At 41.7% G+C, this 19,334-nt stretch overlaps 1 protein-coding gene across 4 annotated transcripts in view; it reads right to left on the bottom strand.

Annotated features, from left to right (window-relative positions):
- ralgps2 (Ral GEF with PH domain and SH3 binding motif 2) overlaps window positions 1–19,334 on the bottom strand; it is a 61,935-nt gene that overhangs the window by 25,651 nt on the left and 16,950 nt on the right. For 3 of the 4 annotated variants that reach the window (XR_006843565.1, XM_046391307.1, XM_046391309.1), the window contains exons 2-9: window positions 16,957–17,064; window positions 14,486–14,616; window positions 14,119–14,226; window positions 13,439–13,489; window positions 5,511–5,594; window positions 2,189–2,278; window positions 2,002–2,094; window positions 759–885 (exon numbers count right to left, since the gene is read on the bottom strand). Coding sequence is in view for 3 of the 4 variants with exons in the window: in XM_046391307.1 (XP_046247263.1) it covers window positions 759–885; window positions 2,002–2,094; window positions 2,189–2,278; window positions 5,511–5,594; window positions 13,439–13,489; window positions 14,119–14,226; window positions 14,486–14,545 (613 nt within the window). In the remaining variant the exon portion in view is untranslated. Of the gene's footprint in view, window positions 1–758; window positions 886–2,001; window positions 2,095–2,188; window positions 2,279–5,510; window positions 5,595–13,438; window positions 13,490–14,118; window positions 14,227–14,485; window positions 14,617–16,956; window positions 17,065–18,959; window positions 19,096–19,334 lie in introns of all 4 variants that reach the window. The other variant, XM_046391308.1, reaches the window with a different exon arrangement.

Here is a 19,334-nt window from a genome sequence, read left to right as displayed (position 1 = left end):
CATTCACAGCATTATCTTTGCATTTGTCTCATGGTCTGTTATTACTTCCATGACAGGGTGTGATTGGTGAAAATGGGCGTTTAAAGGTTTCCTTAACTACAAACAAACTCTTGAGCTCTGTGTTTGTGCGGGTGTCAGTGTTTGTTTGTACACACTTGAACATTTGACTCGCACCAGAGTAGCTATGATATGAGTCTGACTGTAAGAGGAAAAACTGTGGCAGTGAAGAACATCAAAGTCATCCAGTCATCATCAAGTCAAAACAAGAACAAATAGTACAACTATAAAACCCCACGTGTGTACCCATGTAATGCAATAGTCTTACATCATAGTGAATGTTTTCCTTGCAAAACTCTTTAGGGATTCCTAAGTAATGTCATGCTGTGCGGACAAAGAAAGAGAGGGTATAAATATTGAAGGAAAGGACAGGGGAATATATCATTATATTTTATTTCTCACTAACGCATGTGTTTGTTGAACAATGACTCTCCTCTATTCAAAGAAGTAAGATGATTGGGTACAGACTTGGAGAGGCAGACAATAAAATGTGTCTGACTGATGACTGTGTCACTGGAAAAACCCTGAGATAATGATACCAGACGGACAAGTACAGGCAGTTTGTGTCTTAAAACTGAGACGATTAGTCCTTAGATTAACCTCTGACCTGTAAACAGCCCATAAAGATAAGAAGCTGATAGAAAGGTATCCTTCAAAGATCAAACCTTACGATGGTCTGTGAGTGTGTGTACGTCTGTTACCTAGGTATGGTATGCAGGAGACCATGCTCTGGCTGCTTATGAAGTCTCTCAGACGTTTGTAGTTGTCTTCTTTGGACATTAGGTAATCGAGCCGATCAAACGTTGCCTTATCCTTTCGACTCAGTAACTGCACAGTAAAGATGGAAAGAAAAAGGGAGAATAAGAGCTTTAAACAGAAATAAACGACTGTAATGGGTGAGCAACACATTTGAGCAAGGAGAAATACAATGGAAAAGAGCTCTTCAAATAAAATGATGTGCCCATTATTCAACTGCACTTACTAATAAGTAAAATCTGATGTTCACCAAAGGGCTATAACAACAGCAACAGCAAAGATGACAAAAGAAGAGAATGAGAATCAGTTTGGTTGCTGTGTGTCTGTTTGTCCTTTTGTGTGAGCTACAGAGATGAGGCCTGCTCCTGCAGAAGGACTGCACCGCAGAGCATTTAGTTTGTGGACCAAAGCAGCAGCAGTGGTAATGCGTCAGACCACAAAACAGCTGATCTGCTGACATAAAAACTTTGTTGTGACAGTAGCATAAAGTACCAATGATACCTGCAGAGATCAAGTGGGTGTGTGTGTTGGCCTCTCTGTGTCCTAAAAGGCAGGTGCGCTATGTACTGGCCAGCAACAGCACTCGTTGACTGGCTAAAAGAATCTCTCCTGTGGCTTTGTGGATATGAGTAGAAGAAATTTCCACCATTACATCAGAGCATCATCATGTCATTATGTAAGCTCTACATCTTCAGTGAGAATGCTGAAACAGACTGGCTGCTCTATGCTTGTTATTAAAATGGATATTGATGAATAATTCCCTGCCTATATAATAAGTGCCCAACTGAATAATGTGTTCAAAATGTGTTCCTGTCACACAAAATCTGATTAAATCTGTATGAAGGTGCTGCGTATGTCACTACGGAATAGACTTGCGGCACTGAAAATCATGACAGACAAGGGCATCCCTCGGTAAAGTTTAAACAGGTTTGGTTTGTTAAATTCTCTTTTTATCTCATGAACTGGGGGTGAATTTAAGGTTTTCTAACTATTCCAAACAGTCTTCTGTATTTATTTATTTTTTGCTAAACTCTACCTTCATCTTGTCATTTGACTCGTGTGCTAGTTTATGTTTGTCCTTGTTTATATGTCAGCGTTTTGGCACAGATCTATGTGACATCCCATGTTTATTGACAGCACTCTACTAATAAACCACACATGCCTTCAAAGTAGGGTAAATATACTCACCGCCCATGTTTTGGTAAGTCTGAAGATGGGAGCACTTTGTAAGGCTGACACCACAGCCATGACCGCATGGAGGTTGTTCATGTCACACAGTTTCTATGAAAAGTAAACAGAGCGTACAATGGAGCTTACAGTGCAAACATCCATAAGCATGTAACAACAACGTGATGATATGTGTGGACATGTGTACCTTGGCAGTGCGAATGTACAGACTCAGCACCTCAGCTCTGATCTTCAACGTCTGGGCGTGGAGAATCTCTCGTACCACCCAGAAACTCGTCTATTGGAGGAAAAAAAAGAGAAACACAAACAGAGATTACAGCACTGAGCATCACTTGTAATTTCACCGCAAACAGATTTGACATACTGCAAAACTGATGGCAGCGAAAGATTTATCTCTTGTGTTACATTCTTCAAATGAGGATTTCAGGTATGCACAAAGCAAGACAGGGAGTTCTGCCTTGTTAAATCTCCAGTCTTTGATTATGGAGCCAAGGCCTGCAGAGAGTTGTAATAACCAGTATAAAGCAGAAGAGGTTAGCACGGGGCCGACTGCTGATGAGAACGCTCCATTAGAGACCATTAGAAATTAGTTCTTGAGTAAAACCTAGAACTTCGAAGGAAAGTCCAAGTGATTCCAGCTGATTACACAACAGATAACTCCATAACTCCTAATATATCAACCCTGAGTGTTTGTGTGCGCGTGTTTGTGTACAGAGTACTTGGCCAGACCGAGGCTGATGTCGGAAATCTGTCTCTTTGGGGAGAATGCTGGTAAGCCAAAGTTCTGATTACACGTACACATACACACAGGCAAGGCGCTGAATCAATCAGTGTTTAAGCTCTGGAGAGAGAGGGAATGGAAAGAGGAAAAGGAGACGAGTGAGGGAAGAGAGGAGGTAATGGGAGGGAAAGTTAGCTTCAACACTGCAGGACTGAGGGATTTCAAAGCCCACAGCTGTCTGCACATTGTGTTCTGATAAGAGCGTCCGAGGCAGACTGACCATCTCGACCGTTTCTTCTAATGCAGACTCACTTTTATGTCTTTCAGTTTCTGATTTATTCTCTCACTTTGTTCCATGCCAAGTCTTCGCTCAAGTCAGACTTCAGTATGTGCTTATCTGACTGACTGGTCCCCATTCCTCCATTCAAGCCACAGACCACTAGGTGTGCTTCTTGTGTGTGTCTATAAATTAAGCCTGTGTGGATGTGTGTGCTTCTCTAAACTTTTCTACATTCTTGATGCACACACACTCTAACCTACAGCTGGCTTTGCCTTCTTTTTCCTGGAAACAGCCCCATGACTTGTTTTTGTTCCAGGGAAGAGGTGAGGAGCTGAGGAGTGAAGAGATAAATTTGTCCAGCTTCTCTCTCTGTCTCCGTCTTCTCTTATAAACATGTGAAACACACTCATCAAACTCAAGTTCAATCTATGCAGGTACTGTATCTCGAGGAAACAGAGCCATGTGTGTTTAATTTTCACTGTAAAGAGGGAGCGATGAAAAATGAACTGAAGCGGCATAGATGGTGGATCCTGACTTTTATTGACTTCTTTTTTTTTTTTAATTTGCATCTCCTGCCTTGAGACAGCTCCAGCTCTGAAATGTCTTCCTTTCACCTAGTAGACAGTAGACAGGAGTTTCCATTGACTGTAAAATGCGATTCCAATCTGGGAGCAAAACATGCAGCAGCTTCACATTTAGTTTCCTCAGCGGTCTAACTTGATATCTGAGGTCAGTCTGGACAAAGCACGTCTCTCCAAATCGCTATACCACCGGGGTTCATTACAGAATCTGTGTTCTCATCAGCCTTGGCCTCCAAAACTGCTCAGCAATGAGATCATTGTGTATGCGAGACTGAGTTAGGGTTTGAGGGATACAGGGGTTGTGCAGACAAAGTCCTGTCTTTACAGATCTCATATTACGACCTGGATCAAAGATTGTGTCTTTGGCACTACATTTATGTGTGTGTCATGGCCCCCAGGTGGAGCTACAAGATTCCAGTGCGTCAATAATCATAAATAAGTGGAAGCGGACACATCCAGCCACAAGCTGATAGCTGTGGATCAACCCATTTAATGGCCTGATGGGAGGAAAGGATGGGCTGGAGATGAGCTGGCCAAATATGAGGAGTACAGCTGACTGACAGGCCTGAGGTGGCAGCAGTGGGATCTGATCCTCAATGTGTTAGTGCATGTTTGGCGACAGAAAGTATTTACATCCTAAGTTTGGAACAGACCTATGTTAGCTATGACCCAGAAGCCAATGCACTACCACTGGCCAATGTACTTGGACAAGTTGGTGATGCTGCCTTTCTAAACGTTTACAGTTGGATTAAAAAAAGTAGCCACGTCTTTCAGTGTTATCTGACTGACAGCTGTTATATAGGCAGGATATAATGTGGTGATATTGTTTTTTTAATGTCAAAAGTTTGACAGGAATGGGCGTATTTTCTGGGCTGTTCTCTTGAATTTACAATGTGATGTCTAATGTAGGTCTTCCCTTCCAGTGGGTATATAGTATATCATCACCACCAATTCTTTATTGTAGTTCTTATGATTTCTGAATAAAACGTTTTCTTTTTAACTACTGTATGTAAGTTGCTGATTTGTCTCTGCAACAAATCCCCGTAAGACAGATGATTGGGCATTGATCATAATGGGTTCTGAATTATTCTCTCCTTGCTGCCTGCTAAATAGATGGCTGCTCTCTACTGCTCAATTGGCTCCCAGAGCGTAGTGCCAACAAAACAAGGACTGAAAGAAGAGGAATATGGCTTCAGCTCATGCTAAGGAGCTTTTTGGGACTCTCCGCCATCCCAGTCCAAGTCCTATTATCCATACAACTAATTTTCCTTGGCTCCCAGTGGCTGAAATGTGTGCAGCTAACATCTTGAATCACCTTTTGCGATCTGTTGTACATGGAGAAGTTTCCACAACAACACATTCTTGTAAGATCATCTCATATTTATACTGGAGGGCAGTAAAGTGGGTCTTAAAGGAGCTTGGCAAAAACACTGGAAGGGGATTAAAGGGCATGGCCGCTCTTTACATCATTACCCACAACTTCCTGCTAATGATTTCACAGGGCACTCGGAGACCATGCCGTACATACTTCTGCGTACATTTCAAAATGTTCCTACACGTGCCGCACCATCATGCAGAAGCACATTAACAATGTAACGAATGCCAGAACCAAAGACAAGCTATGGACAAAATAAAGTTCCTTTCTCACAGACCTGTTTCACAATTGATCACCAATATGACTAGCGGGGAGGGGATTATTAGGAGTTGCCATGAGAAAGAAGCAGGGCTTCAAAAACAACCATCTCTGGGAGAGCTAGGAAGATGATTTAGTGCTTGGAGGATGGAGGCAGAGGACATGATGGAAAGAAGAGATGTTCCTAGATGACCAAGGCTCATTAATCTTCAACATTACGTAAGGTCCTGTTTTTTTCTTTCTCCTGAGGTACTACTGAATATGACACAAGCTTAAACTGGGTATGTGTCTCACCTGGTTGAACCTGCGAGTGAAGGCCACAACATTTGGAGCAGAGCTGTGCTTCTCCTTCTTGTTCCAGCCGCAACTTGACAGCTCCTGAAAATGCACAAGAAGAATTTACATTTATCACTGACACAAAAAGTCACTTTTTGCACATGGGGGCATTTTACTGAATGCACTAAACAGTTGATTCAGAGGTCACTCAGTGGGAAGTGGAGAGGAGGCCAAGAGCAGGAGTTGATAGGAGAGAAAAGCAGACGAGGGGGAAGATAGAGAGAGAGACTGCGGACACGATCAAGTCAAACACGTGGACAGATTAATGGACGACTACAAAAACAAACAGATAAAAACTATGCAGGACGACATTCACTCACTACTCATTTCTGACTGAAACTGCTCCATTGTCAAACAGACAACCTCAAAAACTGATTTGAACTGATCAGTTGTTTAAAGGTACCTGATGAAGTTCTTGACCACTACTGGCGCTACAGAGCAGTGTTTTGATGAATGAATCCACCTTTAGATTGTATCTGTTCATCTACAAATAGCCCTCTCTCACAGGATGATAGGATGAACTACTCTGATAATTAAAATTATCACTTGCACTTCACCTCAAATGTCTTTACCTGCTGCCCAATCAGCACTCCACATAATGAAATGGCTTCCTCCTTATGTGCTTCCATCGAGTCCAGAAAAACAGTGTTTGTTTACTAGCCCCGAAGTGGATTTTTGCTTGGCAGCAAGCAGACGATCCTTATTGTTGAGCCCCGATAGTCAGTGTTGTTTGATTTCTTTACTTCACAAATAGCTTAAAGATCTGTCTTAATATTATTAAATTCATTTAATTTTAATCAAGCTTCTGTTATCATCTAATTAATTATTGAGTTCTGCATTTATGTTTACAAATTAGCAGCAGCTGTGGAAGCAAGCCGTACTGATAATAATTTCAGCACGCAGTTTTTAAAGGCAGGGTGCTGTTTTTGGAAATTGAACAAAGAAAAACGTCCAACAATACACAAACAGTAACATCTTTTTGGAGTACCAGGCCTCGGCTGTTGACCTCAGTGATGAGGTAAAGACGCGGACCACACAGACAGTGCAAGGGGAACCCAGGCCCTCCTTTGGCCCACGCAGGCTGTCCAGAGGCCAGGGACACTGACGTAACAGTAGGAAAAATGTTGTGCAAGCTCTACTAATCCCTGCCAGTCCCGCCGACTTGGGCTATAATATGAACAGCTGAATCAGGCTGTAGCCCCACCACCCCCACGCACACATACAATACCCCCCGTGAGGCTGTCCAGAAGCAACTTCTACCAAACTGATCAAAACTCCAGACTGGACCACATCAGGACAATGCACTTGCAAAGAGAAGCCATGCTCAGTCAGGGGAGTCTCTGAGACGTTAGAGGCCGCCAGCAAAGGGTAAAGAAGCAACATATCAAATACAGATGTTAAAAGCAGACATTCATGCGTGGGCGAAGTGATGCCTCAGGGCCCGTGTTTCCTGAGTCAGGATGAGGATACGAGTAGAGGAAAGAGGAGGACAGTGGGGGGAAGATGAACGGATAGTGTTAAGACTATAAAAGACAACAATGTGAAAGACCTAACAGCATCTTCCCACAAGGTTTACAAACCTGTGTGGAGCCTCCTGAGAATGGACCATGCTGTCCTAAATCAGCGCTAAATCAGAGGGTAGGAGACAAGCCTGTCTCACCAAGGAGAGCTCATTGTTTATTTAACATCTGTCCTTTTTAAATAAGCGCTCCCCTCTTTCCTGCCATCGTGTCAATCATTCTCCTCTCCAACTTTCACACAATATTGGTGATGGTTCTTAAACAAAGACGTCCCACAGCTAGTGTGAGGTTGCTGTGTTTGTGTGTCTCACAGATCAGACCACCACCTGACCACCCAGGTAGGAGGCACACCCAAGAAGAAGCACACAGACAATCCTACGGACCACAACATTTCAACAACCTACACTGAGCCTTCTATACTGGACCACCTGGGCCTCATCCACTCATCCATCTGTCCACCAAGCTAAGGGAAAACCTAAAGTTGAGGATTGAAGTAATTTAGGCTCTATTATTTTCAAGTTGTTGTGTAATAACTAGTGCCTCATATGCATTTAAGCAGCAGGGAACTGATCCAGAGCCTCTCTAGACACTAATAGGATTTTATTTCTTATGCCTTTATAGTCTCTTTTCACACTCATTTCACATTACAAACTGCAGGCAGCATCTAAAAAAAATCTGACAACAGCTGAGTCTTGAGCTTGAGGAGAAGATTTTAATGCCGCAGTAAAAAAAAAAAACAACCCTGCTCCGCCAAACCACAGAGAGCCTGTCATTTCCACATTCTGGCCTGGCTGAGCAGCGTTTTCATTAATGTACAGTCCTATGGGGCTGCTAGAAGCTGGCTGTGTCTACAGTGCTGTGTGCGTATAACTAACATGAGGAAAACTGACGTCAACTCTGGCTCGACATTTAATTAGCCTACAAGTTGCAGTCGTTAATAAATAACCACTGAGGGGGTAAAGGAGCATTTTTATGGATACAACTAAAGATATTAAGAGATCAGATTCTTAGCTGAACATTAACTACACCAGAACTTTACCTCACTCAATATATCCATTAATCCATCCATTTTCTATACCGTCAGGGTCGTGGGGGAGCTGGAGCCTATCCCAGCTGACTACAGGCGAGAGGCGGGGTACACCCTGGACTGATCGCCAGTCAATCGTAGGGCCAACACACAAAGACAAACAACCATACACTCTCACACTCACACCTAGGGGTAATTTAGAGTAGCCAATTAACCTAATGTGCATGTTTTTGGTATTGTGGGAGGAAGCCGGAGTACCTGGAGAAACTCCACATAGAAGGGCCCAGACCGGGATTCGAACTTGGAACCCTCTTGCTATGAGGCGACAGTGCTAACCACTGCACCACCGTGCCGCCGCCACTCAATATATCTTTAATCTTAAATGTGCCGCTTATCCATGCCTGCAAGGCTGTTTTGCTGTGAAGCTCCTTTTGTCGATTATGAAACTTCACATGAATTTCCATCAGTATGGGTGTGAGGAGATCATGACTGAATTTTTATATGGATGTGAACTGTTCCTTTAAAATTGCCATTTCTAATCCTCTTTATCCATTCATTCAGCTTTGCATTACAAGTACATAGGGTGTATTATATAAACAGTAGTGCAGGCTGAATAAGATAACTGGCTGCAGCCAAGCCAAAAAATGCAATGACCTCATGTGAAATAGCAGTTCCTTTAGGTTTTGACAACATTGTCAATGGAAAACTGAAACACAGGTCTCCCAGACAATATTAGGAAGAGGCCACAGGCCAAGAAAGAGAGGGCTGATAACGATGAGGGATAATGTGGAGAAAGGAGGAAGATGAGGTTGAGGAGTAAGGTTTGCGGCAATAAGAGAGGAGCTTGGTGTGATATAGTGAGAATGACAGGAAGCTTTGTCTGATACTGATCTGTACATCAGCTTGCAGTGAGACAGAGGAAACATAAACTGAAAGCCAGGGTCATCCAAATTTATGGGACCACTGGTCTATAGTTTTAAAAAGGTAAAAGAAATTACAGAGGCGCAGAACAGAAAAGGAGCCAAAAAAAAAGGGGGGGGGGGGCTCGTAAAATGCATTGTTGTCTCAGTCAGACAGGTCTGAACCATAAGACTCTGGAAGGGACACACAAGTCAGCAGCAGCCTTCATTGCCTTGCTGTGCACCCCACGGAAAGAATTGCTTTTCCAAGAGCTCGTTTACTCTTTATGATTCTGATGGTAGTATAGGCCATTTTTCCTTGCTAGTAAAACCAGGAAGGACATTTTCATGTATGAAGAATGCACAGCGCATTTGCTAAAGATTATAGTAATAATTACTGTTAGATTTTAAAAGAGATCGTAATCACCAATAAAAACACAGATGCATCATTAAATATGTTTGATACAGTCTTCCATTAAAGACACTGAAGTATTCCTTTGGCAGCTTAGTAAAATTTTGGACTGGATCTTCTTTGACAAAGGAAACATGTCACTGTGCATTTTCTGTCCGCCAATCATCATTTTCTCCACCTTTCACCACGGCAAATGTATGCTGACCGTCATGCTGACAGGCTGTAACGTGGGTGGCATTTTTTAAGGACAGTTTTTTCCTCACTTAAAATTGTGACTGCATGATGGAAAACAGTATTTGTCTAAATGTTTTTTGTTTTTTTTTTTTAAATCTTACAATAAGTGCTGGAACACATTAAGCCTGCAGACATGAGTATATGAAAGGTTGCCTGAATCCAACTACATGTCATCACCGTCGTCTCACATGAGACCTTCAATCTGCCCAGAGGATTTCTACCCTGGGTGCTCTGACATGAGGAACTGACATACTTCTAAGTGGTATGTAAAATGCAATTCGATAGCTATTCCCCACAAAGCTAACTTGCCAGCCAAAGCCACAAAGTTACTTAGCTGGCTGTTGTCATGACTGTGTTTTAAAATAAAGACAGGCCCCCACCTCCCCTTCAAGTCACTCTACATCACCCAAACTCCATTTTCCTTTCAGCCTCTTTTCATAAACATCCAGCTGTGGATCATCAGCCACACATATGATCATGAAATTACAAATGGACCACTGGGACAGAAAAAAACGGAAAGCTAGACAAAGGATGAAAAAATCATTTTATTTCCACTTATGTCCTTTTTATTTTCACTTGCACGTAATTTTACTCTCTACATTCCTCTTGTCCAACTGCATCTGTCCATGCTATAGTGAGCTATCTAATCCACTTCACTCTTGAGAAAAAGAATTCACCAATGCTACAACCCATTACAAATCACTGCCTCCTAAATTCAGATGAGAGAAAAAGATTTAGCTGCAAGTCCCTTCCATCCCTTCCCGTCTACGATCCAACTTGTCATTTAAATGGCATTTTTCTTTGCAAACCAACAGCCAAAGAACATATCAGTAATTCAGCTGAGGGTTGTAGATTAAACATCAGTCTGCTCCGCACTAGAGATTATTATACCATAAAAACCTGTGCTCCAAACAGAACACATAACTCTGAGACTTGCTCCGATGGTCTTTGTCAGGCTCTCCCTGTCAGTGAGTACTGTGTTGATGACGTGCAGGAAGTAAATTACAGCAAAGCTCATGCATGGCAATGTCTTATGAACTGTCACTTGTCTATCATGAAAAGCAGATGTGTTTAGATTCCGTGTTTTTCTGCTGTGTCAGAGTGGCAGGCGTTCAGCACTGAGCTTACAAACAGAGCCCTCTCAAGTCCTTTCCAATATCAAATACTGGACTCTGATTTTAAGTTGGGAAGAAAAGAGGATAGTGAAGTATGCTTCCTGCCCAGCGGGGTTAGCCAGACTTTATACAATCTCCTCACAATGTTTCTGCTGTCTCCATCCACAGTTGCCATGTAAACCTTTATTGCTATTGTGACAAACAGTTATTGTTTCTTTATCATCCAGAGGACTTGGTGAGACCTGCTCTCCATATATCTGCTCCATGTCAGTGTTGGAAAACTTGAGCAATTCTGTCTGGGACAATATTCTCCAGCACATGCCAGACTGTTTGTTTATGCATCATATATACATGTAGAAATGTTGTAAACAAGAGCGTGAATAGTTGTGTTTGGACACACAAGTCTCTCTTTCTCACACACTCACTTCCATATTACATTAAGACAGTTATGATGTGTTTATTGAGTCACCAACAGGCCAAGTCACAGCTGGTTTATGGTTTATGGCATTTATGAGTTATTTCAAGTAACAGTTATGAAAATGGACTTGGTGGAATAGCAAAAAATAACCCGACATGACAGACTGCTGATACAGTCCATTTAAGCCATACGGAGGACAACATGTGAACTACTAAACTACTAAAACCAAGTTTACCTGCAAGTAACTTATCTGTATGGGCATTCATAGAGCACGCAGAAAATTGTTTTAAAACTGAGTACAACTACAGCAACACTTGGAACCAATCTGGTGGAAAACCTGAATCTTTTCTTTGTTATTATGCAGAAAGTCAAAATATGTCAACTTCAAACTCTCTGAAGGAAATGTGGACATTTCCAAGTTCAGTAATGCATAAAACTCTTCTGGAGCTATCCTATCCAATCAAAAACATTTGGCACAGAGCTATTCGAACAAGTGAGAATTACAACATATCACATCATGGAAATGAATGCTCTTTGCCTTACTTCCACTCAAGAAAATGAAACTATTTGTTCTAAATGAAAACATCTTCTAGCCCCAATCACATCCATTGTTGTTCCCAATTTACCAGTAATCCCTTTCGTTACAACACATGTGTAGACATGTAAAATTAAGTGTAACGTGGCATTTAAAGGACACTTAAAGGGCTGCATATCATAAGACAAGGATTCAACCAAGTTATTTAATATTTTCCTATTCAAGCAGTTAGCCGAGTGAAACAGCAGGTACGCACCAACAGATGCGCGCGCATACACGTGTGCATACACACACACACACACACCTGCTTTTCCCATTAAGTGTTTGTGAGAAGGGTGAGGAGACTGACAGCAGTGGAAACTCTAGTTGAGTTTTAGTTCAGTCATAGCGACGTAGCTGTTTGGGGTTTTTTTTTTCCTTTCTTCAGCCAGTGCTCAGAGACAAAAGCACAGTGAGAGCAGGAAAAGGACTCTTTCTCTGTCCCTGCCAGGATGCTGCTGGGTCACTCTGCACACTGTTCACTCTGCTCCTTGTCTTCCTCCAGACTTCAGCCTTCATTCCTTGTCAGGCCTCCCCCTCAATCAGGCCAGTGTCTTCTTCTCATCTTACTCAACCCACATTCACATATCTCTCTTCAATCCCCTACAGGTCTCTCTAGAAAGAATCTTTCAGCAAAAAGTAAAAACTCAGCGCCTGTGCACCTGAGCCATTGCTAAATTGCTACACTGAAATGCAGGGATGCATTTTTATTAGACTTAGAAGACCCACTCAGTCGGTCAGTCAGTCAGACTAGACCGAGCACGGGAGCATGTTTGCATTTATAAAGCCATCAGTAGCCTGCAAGCGAACTCGACCCCCGCGAGATGATGGAGCCGGAGTCCAGATGGCGTCAACAGTTTCCCTCTGCGTGAAGAAACAGCAACACTCAAGATACAAGTCCTGACAAAAGCTACTCAGGAACTTTAATCTGTTACGTACTCAGAGACAACAAACCATAGACAAGACTCAAAAAGTCACATCACGGTATTGTTATTTGAATTAAATCAAAACAGGGGTCTAGGAATTATGCCAGAGGAATGTGTGTGTGCTGTTGTCTGATGCTGAGGCAAGTGTTGGACATATGCAATAGCACGAGTCAGACTGCACCACACCACACTGGGCTGTGGTGTGTATGCTGCTTTTATAAGCCCATAGTGGCCAACCTAAAACACAGGTTATCCCTGACTGCTGTCAGGAAGGGTCTGAAAATCCAAAGGACAGAAAAAGCATGAGAGTGCATGGGATCTCACTGAGGAAACAGACAAGAGGTGCAAAATGCAGATGTCCTTTTTCTGCATAGTTATGATATGTGGCTCTGTGTGGGTGCTCTAATCACAGCTGCTCATAGCGCAGTGTGATGCAGGGATGTCAACCACACTAACATTTTACAAGGAAGAAAAGAGAAACAGAGAGATGGAACGAGAAAAAATAAATTTTTAAAAGCTTATATAGTCAATTTATATTTTTCCACTGGACTTTTCCCTTTTGTGTGGGTTGTTTTTGAATAATATGAAACGTGGGAGTACATGTTTCAGCCTGTCACTCCCCAGTCTTGAAACCGACAGCAAAGTGTTTTGGAACGAGTAGCTAATTCAACCGCAACACTTGATATCTCACTAGACGTCAGAAATGACATCCAAATAAAGCCATCAACACCTCTATCCCCTCTCATTTGACAGCAGCTCACCTCTGGCTGGATGGCTTTGAACACAGGAGCATCCATGAGCGTAATCTGACCCTGCAGAAGACATAACACAGCAGATGTTAGACTTGTTAAGTTCAGACTGAGACAAAAAAAAACAACAACTAAATTTCCCTAATACCAAGCTACAATTGAGGGGGTACATTATTATAAACTGAAAAATTGTCAGACTGTCAAATCTACGGTCAGTTAATCAATAGTAAAATAAATTATTATTTGAGGGGCAATGTCGTCTAAAGCAGACAAGCCCGACAGAGATCTTTTACTAACTGCACCTTTAGATGCCTTGATACACCTTGGTGAGATGTGTAATGAAGAGATGAGGGGAAAAAAGATAAAGCATGCCCTCTTGTGGTTGAAAGGGACATAACAAATAAAAAACATGACAGCAAAATATCTGTACTCTTAAACTAAGAGTACAGATATGAGGAACATGTTTTCATATGATTGATTATGAGACACTCACAAAACGTTTAGACTAATTTAACAGAAATGTCATGTCTGCTTCTTTATAGTTGCCATGAAACGTTTGTGCAGAGGCAGTCTGGGAGAATACATCATTTGCTGCTCAGCACTGTCAAACACTATTTACTTAATTAAAAATTTATTATTATGGATCATTACATTTCATTTATAAAAACATAAAACACTTCAACTTCACTTACTGCATATTCTTCAGGGGTGACCTTCAGCACATCAAACACGACAGCATCAAAACTCTTCTTCAGGTCTGAAGAACCCTTATCACTAAGAGATTCTGAGCTGCTGCTCTTCTAAAGGACAAACACACACACACACAGTTTCATTACAAAGGTAATAGGAATGACAGCTGTTAAGAACAAGGTTATCAAGTGGGAGACGTACAGTGTTTGAAAGGTTAAATTATCGACATTGTGTTGAAGCACAGCTAAGAATTACTAAATTGTCTGGAATAAGTATTTTCATCAGAAAGAAAAACACTATGAAGGAGCATGCTTAAGACAAACTTTCGAAAAGAGAGGGTGGTAGTATAGCGAGTGGGCGTGGCCTCACCTCAGAGACTGTTGCAGCAGTGGTGGTGATGCCTGATTGACCATTAGGGAGGTCCATCATTCCCTCACCATCTAAATCTAGCGCAGGAGACCATTCATCATCCTCAGCTGCAGCAAAGCCCGACCGGCCCTCTGATACACACACACACACACAATGTCACATTGAGTACTTTTGCAGCATATCTTGACCATTATCACCTTCCAGGGACGACAGATCACCCCACTCGCAGCAGCAGCACCACCTGCTGGCTGAAATGTGTTAATTGATGTATTATCAGGTTCAACTCGCCATTAAAGGATAGTAAGTCAACTACAGAGCTGAATTTAATTAATTCAGAAAATTATTGATGACCGAATTTGAGATGGTGGTGAAAGTGCTGACAGGTTCAGCGACTGTCTCAGCAGGCGTTTAAAAGCCATATGAACGTGCACTTTCACAGCCTGTCATTTTGAGAGGACAGGACAGAAGGAGCTTAGGCCGAGCATTAAGAAGAGATATTCTGTGAAAGGGAGAAAGCAGCTGTCAGTTAGAGCCACAACACTAAACAGCTTACACCCGACACTAGTGTATGACCCACTGCCACTCAATGGCTCTATGAAACATAGGGGAGATTTTGTTCTCCTTTTATTTTGTTAACAGGCTACCAGAGCAGAATGTGTTCATCCTGAAAATCAACACCTTCTCTCACTAGATTTCCGATAAGATTTTCAAAAGAGAACAAACTGGATGAATAGACAGAAACACATGTGAAAAATAAGGTTTATTCATGTGGTTTTGCGAGTTAGTTACGTTTTTCTTCCCCAAAACTGAGTACCAACAGTTAAAATGGATTAGAAAATGCTGAGAACCTAAGTACTTGTTAGTGACGGCATCATTATTCAAGGCGATATCTAGAATTTTGTGATAATCGACATGAAAATGTTTGCGCACACACGGCCAATAAACAGAACGTATGAAGGCATTTTTATTCTCTATATTCTGTATAGAATAATTCAGTTAAGGTCACTTCTGACATACTGTACCCACTCTTCTTTAAATACCAGTCATGTTCTGAAATCTACAGAAAAACACAATGTATTTTCATATTTGATTCATAAAAATTCCATCTAAAACCATGTCACTGCAAACAATAACATTTGTGTTAAATACATTTTCATTAAAGTTCAGGAATTTTGTGTCTCATTCATTTCATTTAAAAAAGGTGCTATCAGAGATGGCCTGCTCTCTAAATACTGGCAACAGCCATTAAAAATGCATATCTACTACTACCACTGCCCAAAATTACCTGTTAAAACTGCTACTCTTAAAATTTCTTCCCCAAATGTCAAAAACACAACAGGCACTTAAAAACTACATGCGAGGTTGTTTGTTCTCTTGATAAAGGGATAATTCAACACTCAGCACTGTCATATTTTGTTTCTGTGAATCAATTAATCAATTAGTTTCAAAGTAATTAGTAATTACGGAATGTTGCACAAGATGCATTTTCAGTGTCTTTATTTTAAGTGATTTTAAACCTCCGACTTTTTCTCAAAAATTATCAGGGAAAAAGATAACAATTTGAGCATGCATGTCCCTGTGCTAACACCCCAATCTGAATAATCTATGACTTTGAAGAAACACAGTGAGAGATTACTTATGCGTCGGATTATTTTAATATTCCTGAATATTTTTCTCTGTCTATAACTGAAAACACCTCAGAAACTATTCTTTGGCAAAAACAGGGAGATTGCACTGAAAAATAAGAAGCTGCTTAGAATACTAAAGGCCAGCAACAGCATCCCTTGTGTACCTAAGAGTGCAAGCCTCTTTGTATGTGCGTGTGTGTGTGTGTGTGTGTGTGTGTGTGTGTGTGTGTGTGTGTGTGTGTTTCTCTTTTTGGCTCAAGCTGAAAAGGTCTGTGCTTTAAGAGCCATTAACTGCCTTCCACAGTTGTATTCGGCTAAGCCAGGAATAAACACCATTACACCAAGTCAACTCTCCTTGCACTGTTTGTGACAGCAGTGAATAATATCACAGTAAGCAACAACCAGTCTCTATTTACAAGTCAGAGTCTGCCTGTTGTCATCTGTAATTATGTCTTGTCTTTGTTTCATGTCTTTTTCTCTGAGGCGCCACTGGACAATTGTATGAAGCATCAGTACCTCATAAACACAGGGCCCTTTCAAAGCAAATCGTATGATAAATATGAATTTTTCATCATTTTTCATTAAAAAATAACCACTCTCAATACATCCACAATTAAACTTTACTACCGGAGTTGTTTGCCCAAATACAGTTTGTTACACTCCATCAACAGTCAGACAGTGTATCTAACCCAATAAGCAGTGTATGACCACATTTGTTCCACTAACTGTGTTGTGTCCAACAGTGATCATATGCTAATATGAAATCAATTAGTGTACAAGGCAGACAGACACTACCATACCCCCAAATACAAGCTGTCCTTGCAAAACCAAGGCCATACTTACAGTTGTGTGTCAGATGCGCATAGTGCTGGTCATGAGGTTAGCCTGTTGTTCTGTATAGCTGTGTTAGTCTATCGAGTCCCGTCTTTCTCTGAGGCTGACTCCTGCCGTCTGTGTGAAAGAACAAAAGCAAAAGAGAAGGGGGAGACAGAGAGGAAGGCAGCATGATTCTTCTGAAAATGAGAAAAATCCACATATCTATAAGAAATGAACATAGCATCAGCAAATCTGTAGCATCTGTTCTCGTGAAAACTTTTGTGCTGCATCTTCTGAATCGACGGTTTTGGCAAGAGCCGAGAGCTCACTTTGACAGACAGTTTGAAAGAAGTAGCTTTAACAACAAACTCAATAAGCAGTCCTTCACAGATGTGACCACTTGAGCACCTGTGCATCTCAACTGCAATCTGGTACTATACTGATATTATTATCTAATATTCTAGTATTGGCCTTACTGATTCAATCCAAAATTGAGAAGAGCTGAGTCTCATTATGTGTCTTTATCACACAGGAATTCTCAATAACCAATAACCAATAACCAACACCTACTTCAACCAATCTGGGAGCCCACAGAAGACAAGATGGGGTCTAGGACTAATATTATTTTCATTATCAACTAATCCACCAATGAATCAATCAGAATTACCACGGTATGTGTCCACTATAGTCTGTTTGCTGCTGGCTTTACTGTACATCAAGTGTAAATCCCATCTTGCTCCCTGCCTCTGACTTGTTACAGGACATTACATAACTCACATTTGCCAGTAGGTGTCTCACTACTCTACAGGATAAAAAGCCTGTGTGTTGGACTGTGACCAAGTGCTGCATGCTGGCAGACAGTAGTTGTCCTTAAGCCATTGGGTAAGGGGACTAAGATCTTCTCATCCCCACCAGGTTGTTATCATGCTGGACAAGAGTACAAAGCTCACAAGCAGAACAAACAGTGGATTAAGAGTTCCGATATCCAAAGTAAACTTTAAACCTTTGCAGACACAAACCTATACATTCCTTCAAGAATCAAATCTGACCAAGAAAACACCATCTCAGAGCTTCACTTCAGATATTGTAAGAACCTTGACAAGAAAAAAAATATCTCTTTCAGAGCAAACTTAACTGAGACCATACTCACTCGTGTCTACAGTGTGTGTGCGTCAGTCACAAAACAACGTGTTGAGCTGTCTATACTCTAAGCACGGTAAACACCTCTCGGCAACAGTCTGTTTGTGCTCACTCTGTCTGTGCTTACCCATCAGTCATGTTCCCAACCATCCTGAACTTGTTTACATCTCATTACTTCACAGCTCCTTAAGACACCCACACCTCCGGCTATGCTACTTGAAGAAAACACATAGAGAGACAACACCCCCTCCTTCTGAGTCACTGACATCCGTCTCCAGTCCTCACTAGCCAGAGCTGCCCATGATGTAAGCCCCCCCCCCCCCCCCCCCCACGCAGAAATGTGTTGTGTTTGGTGACACGCTTCCACATGGGTTAGTCCTCATGCTTCGCTTACTGAGATTCAAGTCCAGGGAATGTTTATATGCTTGGCAGAAGGAATCATGTGAGCAGTGACAAGGTGTAAGTGTGTTCTTGGGAACACTAAAAATGCTGGGATGGGCTGACGATACTTCAGAATCACTGGGAGGAGGATAAAACAGGAATTAGAGCAGGAAGCAAAGAATAACAGAGGAAGAGTGACAGAAAGTCAGATGATTCATGTTGGCGCTTGTAGCTGCGGAGGATGTGTCGCCGTTAAGCTAAGAGTAAGTCATTACACTGCATGGCAGGTGCTGTTGAATCAGCAGCTGCCTCTCCCTCTCTCTGTTTGTGCTGCCAGACTGCTTTTTGACATTCTCATGCATACAGCAGTTCAAATGAAACAGGTGCTGGCGGCCTAACAGGCGTTGTTGCTGAAGGACACAATGCACAATGCAAGTGTTTTCACGTGTCGTAATGCACATGCCAGCATATTTGTGCACGTGACAAAACATTCCACATCCTGCACTGACCCTTCACATTCCTGTTTCCAGTGGCCCTGAAAACAGGTCTCCAGCTCCATACTGCATGTCCTCCTTACGCTGCTCATCTCCTGTCCTTATCACCTCAACCTCATTTTACCGAAGGATTCTTCTTTAAGCTGGAAGCCTGTTTGGATTAATGGAGAATAACAATCTATTCCAGGAGGTAAACTAATCAAAGATCATATACAGTATTTATGACAGTATTTCTAGCAGCAGAGGAAACAGTAATTATAGAAACTTTAATCAGCAGCTATTTTGATAGTAGTTAATAGTTAAATAGTTAAAGTTAATTTTCAAAAAAAGTTGTTCAGAAAAAAAATGCCAAATGTGATCATTCCAGCTTTTTATGTGAATATTTGCTGT

The sequence above is a fragment of the Scatophagus argus genome, chromosome 6 (assembly GCF_020382885.2).
Source record: "Scatophagus argus isolate fScaArg1 chromosome 6, fScaArg1.pri, whole genome shotgun sequence".
NCBI classification, from domain to species: domain Eukaryota; kingdom Metazoa; phylum Chordata; class Actinopteri; family Scatophagidae; genus Scatophagus; species Scatophagus argus.
Note: the sequence above shows the minus strand (reverse complement) of the source record. Positions and strands in the feature narration are given on the sequence as shown.